This window comes from Pan troglodytes, chromosome 3 (genome assembly GCF_028858775.2).
Source record: "Pan troglodytes isolate AG18354 chromosome 3, NHGRI_mPanTro3-v2.0_pri, whole genome shotgun sequence".
NCBI classification, from domain to species: Eukaryota; Metazoa; Chordata; class Mammalia; order Primates; family Hominidae; genus Pan; species Pan troglodytes.
Window position 1 is genome coordinate 107,651,867 of NC_072401.2, and position 14,312 is coordinate 107,666,178.

At 32.9% G+C, this 14,312-nt stretch overlaps 1 protein-coding gene across 9 annotated transcripts in view; it reads right to left on the reverse strand.

Annotated features, from left to right (window-relative positions):
- Positions 1-14,312, reverse strand: part of TBCK (TBC1 domain containing kinase) — a 277,680-nt gene that overhangs the window by 154,140 nt on the left and 109,228 nt on the right. For all 9 annotated transcript variants that reach the window (XR_010156332.1, XM_016951969.4, XM_001170662.7 and 6 more), the window contains 2 exons: positions 1,581-1,617; positions 469-630 (listed from right to left, as the gene is read on the reverse strand). Coding sequence is in view for 8 of the 9 variants with exons in the window: in XM_016951969.4 (XP_016807458.1) it covers positions 469-630; positions 1,581-1,617 (199 nt within the window). In the remaining variant the exon portion in view is untranslated. The remainder of the gene's footprint in view (positions 1-468; positions 631-1,580; positions 1,618-14,312) is intronic.

Here is a 14,312-nt window from a genome sequence, read left to right on the forward strand (position 1 = left end):
TCCTCCCAAGAGGGCGGTATTTCCTTTTGTCAAATCGTCAAATTGTTAGCAAGCAGCTTTGGCTGGGAGGCAACAAAGTTTCGTGAATTGTATCTTTTTATAAACACAGATTCTTAAACACCTTCCCAAGTGGCCTTTCTATACTTTCCATCACTGAAGAGAAACAGCCCCTGTCCTAAGCAAAAGAGCAAATATGATATTGCCCCCAACTTCCTGGCATTTTACCCATTTAGTAGCATTACCAAGATGGAAGTAAATCACAGTGAGCTGGTATGACCCAGATTTGTATTTACAATGCTGGGTCAGCAGAAGAAGCAGTATATGAGAGAAAGAATCCAGAGAGGATGATGAGGCCCAAACAGAAGAGATGCTGAAGGCCTGGATGGTTATTTTTGCCAATGGCTTAAGAATGTGTCATTATTTCATAGTCAAATTTCATTTAATGGCTCCATTTATTTAGATCTATACCTGGTAAATCGGAGAAGAGAAGAATACACTCATTAAAGCCATTAGCCAAAAGCCGGTCCCGCAGCTGCTGAAGAATTGCTACTCCAATACAGAATGGGAAAGAGGAATTCCCAAGTAGTAAGGTATCCCAGAGGTGGAAAATTTTGTGTAGTGGAAATACATCTGTAAAACGATAAAAATACAAATAAATTAAAAAACCAAAATAATAACAATTAAAACAATAACAACTTACTGTACTAGTTCTATAGTTATTACCTTATGGTCAAAACTATTACTTCAGAGCTAATACTACCAAACTCTTTTTATGAAATGTTTATTTGGCTTTGAAAATTTATAGCTCCCTAAGGCATCTTAAAAAATTGATAATCAAACAGATAATATTTTTAATCCTATTAACAATTCATAATATTTCTTCCCAGAACTTTCCAGTTATATTATTCTCACAGATTTATCTAGATGAACTTTAGTGTTGTTTTAGGTACAGTAAAATAACGTATCTATTATATTCTCTAAACAGCTGTTTTAATAAATTCCCACCAAAAATCCTATGAGCAACTTCCTATTTTTTGTAACTTCCTTTTTCTTATTAACAATACTATGTATATCTTCCAGGCCAGTGCATAAATATCTACTTCAAATATTATTACAGTTATCATGTAAACCATATTTTATTAGTAAGGATGTCCACTTTATTAATATTTGTAGCAAATTAAAGTATTATGCATTCACATAATCTGCTTAATTTCTAGAGGAATCCTAGTTTAAAAAATAAAAGTTACTGAAGAATCTCTGAAAATTAAGCCTGATTTGATTGTAATAGTTGCCCTTATAAGCTTTATGTAAATATTATAGTTAATTTTTTTTCAAAGGGGGGTGGAGTTTGTACAAATATCATGAAATGTACAATAGGTTTTTATTTTATAGAATTCTCACTTTGATATTCAGGGATCAGAACAACTGAAATTCTTTTCTACCTAACTCTATTATGTTAGAAACACATAAAAATACTTATTAAATCTGCTCAATGTTATTGTAAATATAAAATATGGGGAGGCATCGGGCTGTCCTTTTGCTAATACAGTATCAAAAAAACCGGGGGAAGTCATACTTACGAGTAAACATGGTAAGAAACCAAGGGATGGCATAGAGCTATGAGTGGAAAAAGGGGTACAGGGAATGGATAAAAGGAAATAAAAGAGATAATTAGAATGATTACCAATAAACTAAATGGTAAATGTAAGTTCTATGTTTTGGTCTACTTTATTGGTTAAAATAAAAGAGAATGTAGTGTTAAGTTTAGCCTAAAGCTGCCTCCTTAAATGTTTTAAGTTCGGCCTAAAGATTTCTCCATACATAGTGAATCATATCTAACTGGATGTGTAAACAGACTGTAGCAAATGCTGAGCTGTAACCAATCTAGCTGTTTCTGTACCTCACTTTTGTTTTCTGTATGTCACTTTTCTTTTTCTGTCCATAAATCTTCCACCGTGTGGCTATGCTGGAGTGTCTGAACCTCTTCTGGCTTGGGGGCTGCCAATTTATGAATTGGTCTTTCCTCAATTAAACTCTGTTAAATTTAATTTGTCAAAGGTTTTTCTTTTAACATAGGTAATTACAGTTATTACAAATACTCTTATATAATGATACTATCCACATTACAAATGTAGATGACTCTTTTGGCAAAGATTATTCACAGAATGTCTTTATTTCACCAAAGGATAGACTCAAGACCATGGCTAATCCAAATGCAATGCTGGTATACTAATTTCAAGGGTATATTTTACTTTACAGGTTTGTACAGAATATTTCAGAGATTTTAAAGATCCTTGTGTTAGTTAATTGACTGCATCAGGTGATACCTAGGTATCTGGTTAAATGTGTGTGTGTGTGTGTGTGTTTGTGTGTGATGGTGTTTCCAGATAAGATCAGCATTTGAATCAGTGGACTCAGTAAACTGTCCTCTCCAGTGTGGATAGGTATCAGGTAATCAACTGAGAGCCTGAACAAAACAAAGGTAGAGGAAGGAGGAATGTGCCTCTTCTTTTCTACCTCACTGCTTGAGCCGGAACATTTCATCTAATCTTTCCCCTGCCTCTAGACTGGGATATTTATCACCAGCTTCCTGGTTCTCAGACCTTTGGAATCAGAATTACAAACACCTCTAGACTCTCAATTATACCACTGGCTTTCCTGGGTGTCCAGCTTTCAAACAGCATATTGTGGGATATCTCAGCCTCCATAAATGTGTGAGCCAATTACTCATAATAAATCTCCTCTATCTATGTTTATATATCTTCTATTGGTTCTGTTTCTCTAGAGAACCCTAATACAGTCCTCATAAGTTTTGAGGTACTCTTAATTGTATTTTTAAGAATTAATTAGATACTTTTTAAATGTTCAAAATGTCTCAATAAAAGGTGTTATGAAGCATGTGCTTTTTGTTACCACTTAATTAACAGGATGCTTCATAACAGACTAAAAGTAATAAGATCTAATATTACCATTATTAATAATTTGACAAATTTATTCTCCTAAGTTTACTACCTAGAAATATATACATACACACATATATAGCTATATATATAGTATATATCGTTCTATATACACATATATAGACATATACATTTTCAAATTTTAGAAGGTTTTGGAAGTGACAAATCATCCTTAATTTATAAAAGTAGAGTAAAAATCTCCTTTGTCAATAGCAAGTATCAAAAATCAACAATAATTTACAGAAAAACCTGAAAAAGCACTAATTTTATTTCACTTTATGAGTTAATACAGGCTGCTATTAAAGACTTCTTTACTACCTACAGGGTTAGTTTAAATAAATATTATTTCAGCACCTAGCAATTATGAATTTATGAGTAAAGGTGCATATTGTCTTTGCATTTCACTCAATTGAGTATTTATACTATCAAGATGCCAGTCAAGAACTTTATAAGTATATTAAAATCTAAGTACTACATATGAAATAAAACCCACTCATCTCCACCATATCATCATTTTTTATAGGCTGACATTTAGATACATTTTTCTAGGGACAATATAAATGGAAAAAGGAAAAAGTACAAAGGTATATGACTTCACTGTAATGAGTAAGGGTTGTAGAAAACAATAAAACATAAATTGTTCATTTAAATTTAAATTAAAAAATAAAGTCAGCAAAATTAGTTTCATTGCTATTATTCAACATCTCTTTTAAAGACACGACATCAATATTACCTTCTCCCCTTTTGATGAAAGCTAACTGTCATTAAGAATCTTCTTCAAATTATTTCAGCAACTAGCTAACAGTGCCTTTCTCCTATACTAGTCTTTGTAATTAGCTTCATCAAGATCTATGGAAGAATTCTGCTTCTGACCAAGGTGGCATAACAGGAACCAGATTTACCTCCTGAACTGAAACACCTAAAAATCAGACCAAATATATAAAACAACAATTTGTACATCTTAGAGAGTGGTATCTGAGAGAGGAGAAACAAATGAAATGAACCCTAAAATTGCCCAATTTACTGCATGCAAAGAAGTTCCAGGCCACTGACAGGGAGGAAGAACCCAGAAAGAGCTTGGTGGTTGTCCTAAGCTGAATATGCAGAGTAGGAAATCTGGGGAGATCAAGGTGGCTATAATCTTCAGGAGAGTGTCCTGGAAGATTCTGCCAGAGAGAGAGATGCATAGAGAAAGCTCCAGAAGTCTGCTGAAGGTTCCCCTCAAATCTTTGCTAATTACTGAAGAGTGTGTGTGTGTGTGTGTGTGTGTACACAGAAAACATATCTGAGTGAGTGTGTGTGTGTGTGTGTATATATATATATAAAATACAAAGTAGGGCAGAAACCACTTCAAATGATCAGAGTGAAAAAATGCCAAGCTCATAAAATGCCAAGAATAGTTCATTTTTTCACTAACCAGAATGAAAACAACAAAACAAAACAAAACAAAAAAACACCCACAGCTGTTATAAACAAGGCATTAGGGAGAGTAGTCAGAAGAGCATTGCTTTAGTAATGAAGGAAAATTATGCTCCAAAACCAAGCTGCTCTGGCCCCATTAAATAAACCTTAAAAGCAAGCCTTGAAAGGATCAAATTGTTTCAGTGTAACTTAACTGCACCCAATCACACTCATGGTCACCCCCAAACTGCCTTTTTTTTCTACCAACACCATTATTATAGTCACTTAGGTAGAAAAATCTTAGGTATAAAAGTAAGTCTGATAGATATTATTTTTACAAGGTCTCTTCAGTCTTCTGTTTCTATCCATTCATACTGAACTAATCTTGTTTTGGTTCTCATTCTTCTTTCATGGACTACTGCAAATGTTTCATAGTTGTTCAGGTTCTACCTGGTCCAATATTTCCTTTAGCCAAATTGATTTTTCTAAATATGCAACTGTGATGACATCATTCCTCTGCTCCACCACATCAATATGTTCCCACTGCATACCAAATTAAGTACAATTTTGTACTCATGCATTTAAGGCCACTGTGAATTAGTGAAAAAGCCAAGGACTTGGAGTCAGAAAACATACAACTGAGTTTTGACTCTGATGATTACTGGATACCGTGCCTTGGTCAAGTTAGTTAACCTCTGTGAATCCCAGATCTTCGTTTTTGAAATAGGAAAACTAATGTCTGTCTTAACTATGTCATAGAGATGGTGTGATGTGGAAATAATATATGTGAAAATGCTTTGTAAACAGTAACAACCTGCAAATTTAAAGTAGTATTATTATTAATATCAGTATAGGAAACTCTAAATTTCTTTGCACCTTACCACTTTCCTACACATGTTCTACTTCCTGAGAAGGCAGATTTACTATGATCTGAACACACTACTTTCCTAACGATGCACTTTGCATTTTCTTCTTTGAATGCTCTTTCCTGATCATTTCCATCAATCAAAGCTCTACAAGATTTTTCCAAGTCTGCCTCAAATGCCACTTGTTCTGTGAAAACTTTTGTATATTTTTTATGATACCTATCCCACTATGCTTTGTATCATATATAATATAGTTGTATTATATATAATCATGGTAATCATTTTTATATTATAATTACCTATCACAACATACTTGTACTATACTTAATTCTGGGTATATTCATTCACTCTTTCATTCATTCATGCTTGCTTTTGTTCATTTATTCAATATGAAATGCTTTGTGCTAAATGCCACGTGTCCCACTCTAGCAGAAGAGTCAGACATACAAACAGATACCTAAAATGCTTTACTATTAAGTACGACAATACAACTTCTGGTATAAGGTAATGGCAGCAAAGTTACAGGAGCTTATGGCCTTTCCTGTCATATTCTCTGCAGGAGAATGATAGGATTCTTGTGAATAAATGTTATTTTACTCATTTATTCATTAATTCAATATTTACTAAGTGCCTAATACATGCCAGATCTGTGTTAGGTGATAGGCTATAGCAGTGAAAAAAGCATAGTTCCAGGCTACAGGGAACTTACAATAAGAGCAGTAGATATTCATTAAATAGTCTCTCAACCCACTCCAATCAAGTTCTTGCCTCCACCTCACCACTGAAACTGTTCTTACCTTGGTCATCAATAATTTCTATGTCATTAAATCTAACGGCCAATTCTCAATTGCAATCTTTCTTTACCAATCAGCAGGATTTGACAAAGTTGACTATTCCCACTTCTTCAGAACATTTTTTTCCCTCCACTTGGCTTCCAAAACACCATACTCACCTAGTTTTGTTCTTATCTTTCTGATTGCTCCTTATCCATCTCCTTTGTTGGTTCCTCTTCCTCTCTCTCACTCTCAACCTGGAGTGTCCCAGGTTCAGTTCTTAGATATCTTTTCTTTTCTATTTTTCTCCAAGTAACTGTGTAGTTTGAGGACCCTATTTCAGCTCCATCCCTAAACCTCTCCTACAAATTCTGAAACTGTATATCCAAATGCCTGTTTTCTCCACTTGCATGTCTAACAGATACACATATCCTAAAACGAGCTTCTGAGACTTCCTTCAAAATCTATACCTCCAAGTAGTTTCCAAATCTCAGTTAGAAGCAACTCTATCCCCTTTCAATTGCTCAGGTACTTGACTTCTCTCTTCCTCACACACTGTATATTTGTCACCAGTAGTCCTGCTGGCTCTACCTTCAAAAGATACGCAGCATATAAAAACTTCCCACTACTTCCACTGCTAATATCTTGATTCCAGCCAACATTATCTCTTGCCTAGACTATTGCAATAGTCCATGACTAGTTTCCTAGATTCCATTCTTGTCCATCCTTTGATTTTTCTCAGCATAGCAGCCAGAATGACCTTGTTAAATCTTTACATGAGACATCACTCCTCTGCTCAAAAGCATCAGTGGCTTTCCACCTCTAACAATAAAAGCCAAAGTCCTAATGATGATCAACAAAACTATGTAATATGGCCCTCTATTACCTATTTGACCTTATCTTCTTGTTCACTGTGCTCTAGTTACAATGGTCTACTGGCTGCTCCTCCACATCTCTGATATGCTTCCACATCAGGGCTGTAGCAATTGCTGCTGCTTTTGCTTGGTTTGCTCTTTCCTTTGCTTTCTTAAAGCATTTATTCATAAGTCAACTTTTCTGTGAGGTTTTCTTGGTTACCTTACTTATTTGAAAATTCATGGCCAGGTGCAGTGGCTCATTCCCACAATCTCAGCACTTTGGGAGGCCAAAGCGGGAGGATTGCTTGAGCCAAGAATCCAAGACCAGCCTGGGTAACATAGGGAGACCTCATGTCTACAAAAAATTTAAAAAGTAGATGGGTCTGGTGGCGCATGCCTGTGGTCCCAGCTACTTGGGAGGCTGAGGAGGGAGGATTAATTGACCCCGGAGGTTGAGACTGCAATGAGCCATAATCACACCACTGCACTCCAGCCTAGGTGACAGAGCAAGACCCTGTCTCAGAAATAAATAAATAATGAAAATTCAATCTCTTCTTTACCTGAGCACATAACATCCATACCTCTGCTTTAGCTTTTTTTTTTTAAATTAGAACTTACCACTACCTACCATATAATATATTTATCTTCATTATTGTCTATTTACTCTAGAATATGAGGTCAGAGATTTTTGTCTATCTCTTATTTTATTGCTGATATATTATCCATGGCATAGAAAAATGTCTGGCACATAATAGGCACACAAATATTTGTTGAAAGGATCAATCAAATATTTGTTGAAAGAATGAATGAAAAACACAATGAAGATCAATGAAAGTGATAAATTAAAAGATCCAAATAGTCATGAGATTATATATTTTCTTAAGAAGTTTTCAACAAATATGAAATAATGAGAAAATGAGTTAGTCCTTCCTTGCTTAATATTGGGGGGAAATCCTTCATATTAAATAGTGGCATGTATTTAAAAAAATTAAACTTGAGATTTTGTTATATACCTATACTTTGATAATAATTATAAAAAATTATTTAAAATAAGCAAAACAAAGCTTATTCTAATGATATTTGAAAAGTAATAATTAGTTCAAGTTGAATAAATATCTTTAATATAACATATAACAGCTCCTAGGTGCTTACCAGAACCAGTTATCTCTTACCAATTAAGGATAATTAAGATTAATAAATAAGTAATGTACTCTGTGAGATAGTAATGTCTATTATGTTTTCTTTCTATATTTCTCCTGTTTAAAATATTGATATTTTCATCTTAAATAATTACTCAGGATATCGGCACAGCTTTATAATATAGCCTGATATAAAAAAGACATCAAGATACAATAATTTTGAATACCAGGTGGGTTTTGATTAAAAAGAAAAGCAATTTAATATTAGAGATATTATTAGCTATTTCCTGATTTAATAGAAAATGAAATCCAATGAAAAGAAATCATACATACTCTAAGTATTTTCTCCAGATCATGAAATTATGTACAATTGATTTGGTGTAGTGCTACTCTACACAGTCAGCTAAGTAAATACTGCCCCCTAGCAATATCAAGCAAGAGTAGTGATATTTAGCATTTCATGAGATCCTTCCATGTGGTCTGGTAATGTCAAATTTAGAACCATCAATAGGAAAAACAAAGGAAGGGGGATAATTTTCTTGATTTTGAAAAGCAGAAAATTCTGTTTTACTACTATGAAGAGGAGTCCCTTTCTATTGATTTTCTTAATCCACATCCTTTATAAGCATACTATATTGTCTATCTTAAGTCAGAAGTATTTTCATATTTAAATTATTATATGCCTTCTCTGTAATACATATTGACCATTAGTTTAATGCTTTTGCAATGATTCTTTATATGTACATTAGGGAAACATATATACAGACATTCCAGAAAAGAATGTGTAAAAATCTGCACTTTGCGACCTGATAAAGTTATCTCCTTGAACCTTTAGGATTATTGTGAAGATTAGTTAATGGATCTAGAACACCTGGCATTTAGTAAACTTAAATATAGGAGTTACAATGATCACCCAGAATCTTCAGTAATGGAAAAGTATTTTAACAAGCCAAAGTTCTGAGGTAACCTCATTAAGTCATATAACAAAAGATACACACTTTTTTTTTTTTTAAATTAGGAGAGGCATGAGCAGAAAATAAAAAGAATAGACTCCTAGGCACTGTATAAAATATTTTATTTATCAGTAACAATTATTTCATCAATACCAATTAATTATTCTCAACTATGCTTAAAAATACTAATAAGAAAACAGAAGAATGATGGAATCATCTACAAGGATAGCACAGTATTAAAATAAATCATCACTATTATGCCATCCTTCATTTTTCTTTTTGTGCTAGCCATAGTATTGCACCATCTTTCAAGAAGATATGAAAGATGTACAGAGACACCATCATTATAGATTTTTTGTTGTTTTTTTACGTTTTCATTGAACACAGCTAAAGATTGAGAATTTTCCATTTTCCACCTTTATTATTAAAAAGAAAAGAGAAAACTGTTTCATAACAGGGGAAAATGTTTTACAATTACTGGACTAATCAGAAGATGAATGCAAAAAGATAGCAACAGTTAAACTCAAGTCAAATGGTAAAATTAGTCACACAAGTGATATTGCAAATTGTGAGTGCTCAGATGACAGTCTCTTAGGTGAATTTCCTCAAACACAGCTATCAGAGTAAACAATAAATAAGTCTGGAATTCTCATTCAGTCAGTCATTCAATGTGAAGGGCCTCACCACACAATATTTTGCAATAAGAAACCTGGACCATTTTACTTTGCTAAAAGGATATATGAGAGTAATATTTGATTTTTTATGATATTTGTGCACCAAAATTTTTGATACAGTTTAAGCAAATAAATGCTACAGGTGTATGTGTTTGCAATGTAATTATAAAGAAATAGATGATATAGAAATAAAAATTAAATTTATTCTAATTTGTGTTCATAAATCCAAAAATGAAAATGTTTTCAAATTATGGAATAAAAGACGGCTGTTCTTCAACCAAGTTATGAGCTCTGTCAGTGTTTCATTTTGATGACTGTGTTATAACCATGCAAGTGCAAGAACCAGAAATCAGCTAGAACCTATGAGAGACATATTTGAAATACGGAATCAGTATTTATATGATGGATATCCTTCAGGCTCATGTATGACAGCTGAGCAGTAAGTTCAAAGGACATATACACATATATATTTTCACATATATATATATATATATACTTTCAAAATAAGGAATATATGACACAAAATTTTGGGTTTGTTGTGTTTAAATTCTTAATAGTTTAATACAGTTTTTTACTATGCTTTATTCTACTTCTGCAAATTATTCACAAAATGACTTAAACATATAAAAATAATGTAAAAGATCCCTTGGACCCAAAAAGTAAATGGTTAATTTTTTTCCTCTATATACCAAAGATTATATTAGTTACATCTTTTACAGGTCATGATTTCTCTAAATAAAAAAAGAAACAAAAATAACTAACTGTATAAACATACCTTTTATTATTTATTCTTAGTTGGCTTACAATATTGAACGAAAGAACTATACACTGAAAACTTACAAGAAAATCACTCAGATAATTTAATGGTTCTGAGATCTACATTATCATTTTTGGGAAAGATGAGCTATTATTCCAGAATACATTTCAATTATTTCATTGATTACTACAAAAAACTTTTCAAAATTTTCAAACATAATTCATTCTAATTTACTTTAAGTAAAAGAAAGACTATAAAACATGTTATGTAGCACTTTGTTGAGATAGAGAAGTACCTTAAAATCAAGCAATTAAAAAGATTAAAATTCAAAGTGGCAGAAAATCTCATCAATTCAGACAACCTTGAAAGTCTTTATTGTTATTAGTACCATACCTCCTCTGACAGAGTATTCATTAACTGATGTAGCAAAATAATATATCCATTATAGCTTGTAATATAATGTTCTTCTAAATATGAATCATGCTAATAAAAGAAATAATGCAACATGATCAAACTCTAGTAATATTAAATAAAGAACAATACCCCTTAACAATTATAGTGTGCCTGGAACTGTGTTGAACAGTTTATATGCATTCTCTAATCTCCATTATGAGGTAGAATTTATTATAATCTACATCAATGGTAAGAGGGTTGCAGGGAAAAAACTAAAACTAAAGCTAAAAATGGATTATGTAATTAGTATATGGAATAGCCAGAATTTAGAACCCTGGGCCATTTGGCACAAGTGTCTGAGTACTTAACCTCTACACCAGCTTTCTTAAATCTTGGTCACAGGCCCTGGCAGTCCTTAAGACCCTTCGGGGTCCACCAATTCAAAGCTATTTTTGTAATAATACTAAGATGATTTGCTCTTTTTACTGGATTGATATTTATGCTAATGGTGCAAAGCCACTGGTGGATAAAACTGCTGGCATGTTAGCACAATTTAAGGCACAGGCACCGAAGTATAATAATGGTCATGTGAAGGAGTAAAAATTATTAAATTTATTAAATATCTCTTTTAAAATTTGTGAAATAAAATGGAAGTAAGTATAAAGCACTTGTGCTATCTACTGAAGTACAAAGAGGTAAAGCACTTGGGTAATCATCTGTGAGCTAATATTGATGGTTTTTGCAAGAAATACTATGTTTATTTGAAAGAATGACAGACAAACAATGATTTTTTTAAATGTACAAAGTGAAACAGTTACTTTAAGAAAAAATGAGAGCTTTTAGGCGAAGATTAAAATTTTGGAAAGCTAATATCTGCCACTGTGAAATTGGTCGGTTCCCAATACTTAATCACTTTTTGGAAAAGACCTGTTGTGATATTAATAAATGTGATTTTAAAAATATTCTATAATGAAATGCTTCATAGTTGGAAGATCTGTGTAACTCAGCAACCAATATTTTTCAATGACAAATTCATGACACTACAAAATTATGTATGAGTAAAAGAGCCATTTAAATTGCAAGAAGAGTGATGGATTTTAGTATAACAGAGTATGAGAAGTTCATTGACATGGTTTTAGACTGTACATAGCAACTAGCTTTAAGAAACAATGAGGCCAGGCACAGTGGATCATGCTTGTAATCCCAGCACTTTGGGAGGCCAAGGCAGGTGGATCACTTGAAGTCAGGAGTTCAAGACCAGCCTGGCCAACATGGTGAAGCCCTCTCCACTAAAAATACAAAAAAAAAAAAAAAAAAAAAATTAGCCAGGCATGGTGGCAAACACCTGTAATCCCAGTTACTTGGGAGGCTGAGGCAGGAGAATCGCTTGAACCCGGGAGGCAGAGGTTGCAGTGAGCCGAGATCACTGCACTTCCAGCCTGAGTGATGGAGTGAGACTCTGTCTCAAAAACAAACAAACAAACAAACAAACAAAAAAAACCACTGCTCTGAGACGTTTAAGAAACTACCGCTATCTGAGAAACTATTAACGTGTCTGTGTGAGGTCACATTTTCTTCATATAGTTAAACAAGTAAAAAGATTATAAAAATGTAAAAGATTATAAAAAGGTAAAACAATACCACTATTGCATTTTTGGGGGAAAATGTAACTATTTCTCAGAAAAATATGTTACTTTGGTTAACATGCAATGGTTTTGTTATTGTTATTTTTAAATGAATTATAAATACATAAATATATTTTAAATCTCTATAAATATCGATAGCTATAACTCATGTAAACAAAAACTCTTTGAGGTCCTCAATAATTTTTCAGAATATAAAGGGGTTCTGAGAGCAAAATGTTTTAGAACTGCTCCATTATGCCATACTTCCTTTCACCTGTTTCTGGACAGCATAAGGAATCATTAGATTAGAAACAGATGTGGGGGATAATGCAAATGAGGATTTACTGAATTGGAAAACTTGCTAGATATTTAACTTGTGTGTATAGTTTTTTGGCTAGAAAGTACCAAAAATGTCATTTTATCATCACTGATACTATTAATAGCCACTTTGATTTCTAAAATCTGGGCACTTTCTGAAAGGTAATCAAGCTTCACTACGAGAGAGAGACTTTAATAAGCCATTTGTATTCAAAGGCCTTAATGGATCCAATGCCAGTAGAATGGGGTTTGTACTAATGTTGGGACATAGCAGCTACCAGACAAGAGGACACATCACAGGACTCTTCAGAGAGACTATAACAGGCTAGTAGGACTCTTATTATGAGATATTCTAAATAAGGTGGATATTCCTAGTTTTTCCTGTAATTACATCTTGATAAAATCTGAAAAGCTCATTGTCAGTATTCTCTTTAGACTAAAATCTAAAATTTATTTACATAACAACATAATGAAGATAAAGAACAAATGAAGGAACAAATACATAAATATTTCTGAGCAGTTTAAACTCGGCTGAATATAAATTTTGAAAATGATTGTGATAAGCTTTTAAGTAGTATAAGCATCCTTTCGGATTGTAGTTAAATGTCAATGGCTTTACCAGCATATCATGGAATTTGTTAGCTTTATCTTTAGCTGTGACAGTAGGTTGAAAAGGCACATATAGTACTGATACACTCCTTATCATTTCTCTTAATGGTTACCTGACAACTCTTCATAATTTGCAAGCTGAATACTATTCACAGAATTTCAGGAAAACAGTTCCCTTAAGAATGAATCATACTTTCCTGATCTCATTTTAAATGAGGTCTACTATATTTTTAAAAGCAGAAACACATATCAAGACAAAAATGATAAATATCACCCTGTCTCCAATTTTATCAAATACACATTATTCACCCTATTTATATGTAAATCACATAACTACCATGAAATGTATAATCTAGGCATCACATCAGTGTACAATATTTCTAACTATTCAAGCTTTAGCAGTGCTCAGTATTCAGAGTTCCGTGACCCAGAGCAAAAGGAAAAAAGCCAGAAATCACAATCTCTACTGCAATGGAAGCCTGAATTTCAATGATGATAGATTAATGAGGGCTTACTTTGATAGGTTTAGTTCTTGAGTAGGAAACTCGGTTTGGTAAATCATTATCAAAGTACCCACTCTTTTACTTGATGAATCTAGCTTGTATTGTTGTTAGAGGCATAGAAAGTTACCTCAATAATTAAAGGTAGAACATTAAAGACAATCATTCGGAATTTTAAAAAAATGCTATATACACAAACTAATAAAATACAACTAAAATATGTTATTAATAGAGTTAAAAATGTTTTTAAAAGTCCTCCATTTCATCATGCCCCTCCCATAAGTACTCACTGTCAATAATGTCTACATTAAAACATTAAATCTGTTCACAAAATTGAATTTAAAAAAGGCCTCATCATTTTTACATTATCCGCAGGCTTGAAAAACAGCTGAATTAAAAAACAAACACAAAGAAAAAGATTTCAAAAAACAGTCTTCCTATTAACATTTTAGCTTTCTTTGTTGAATAACTTTGCCCACTCTCTGTG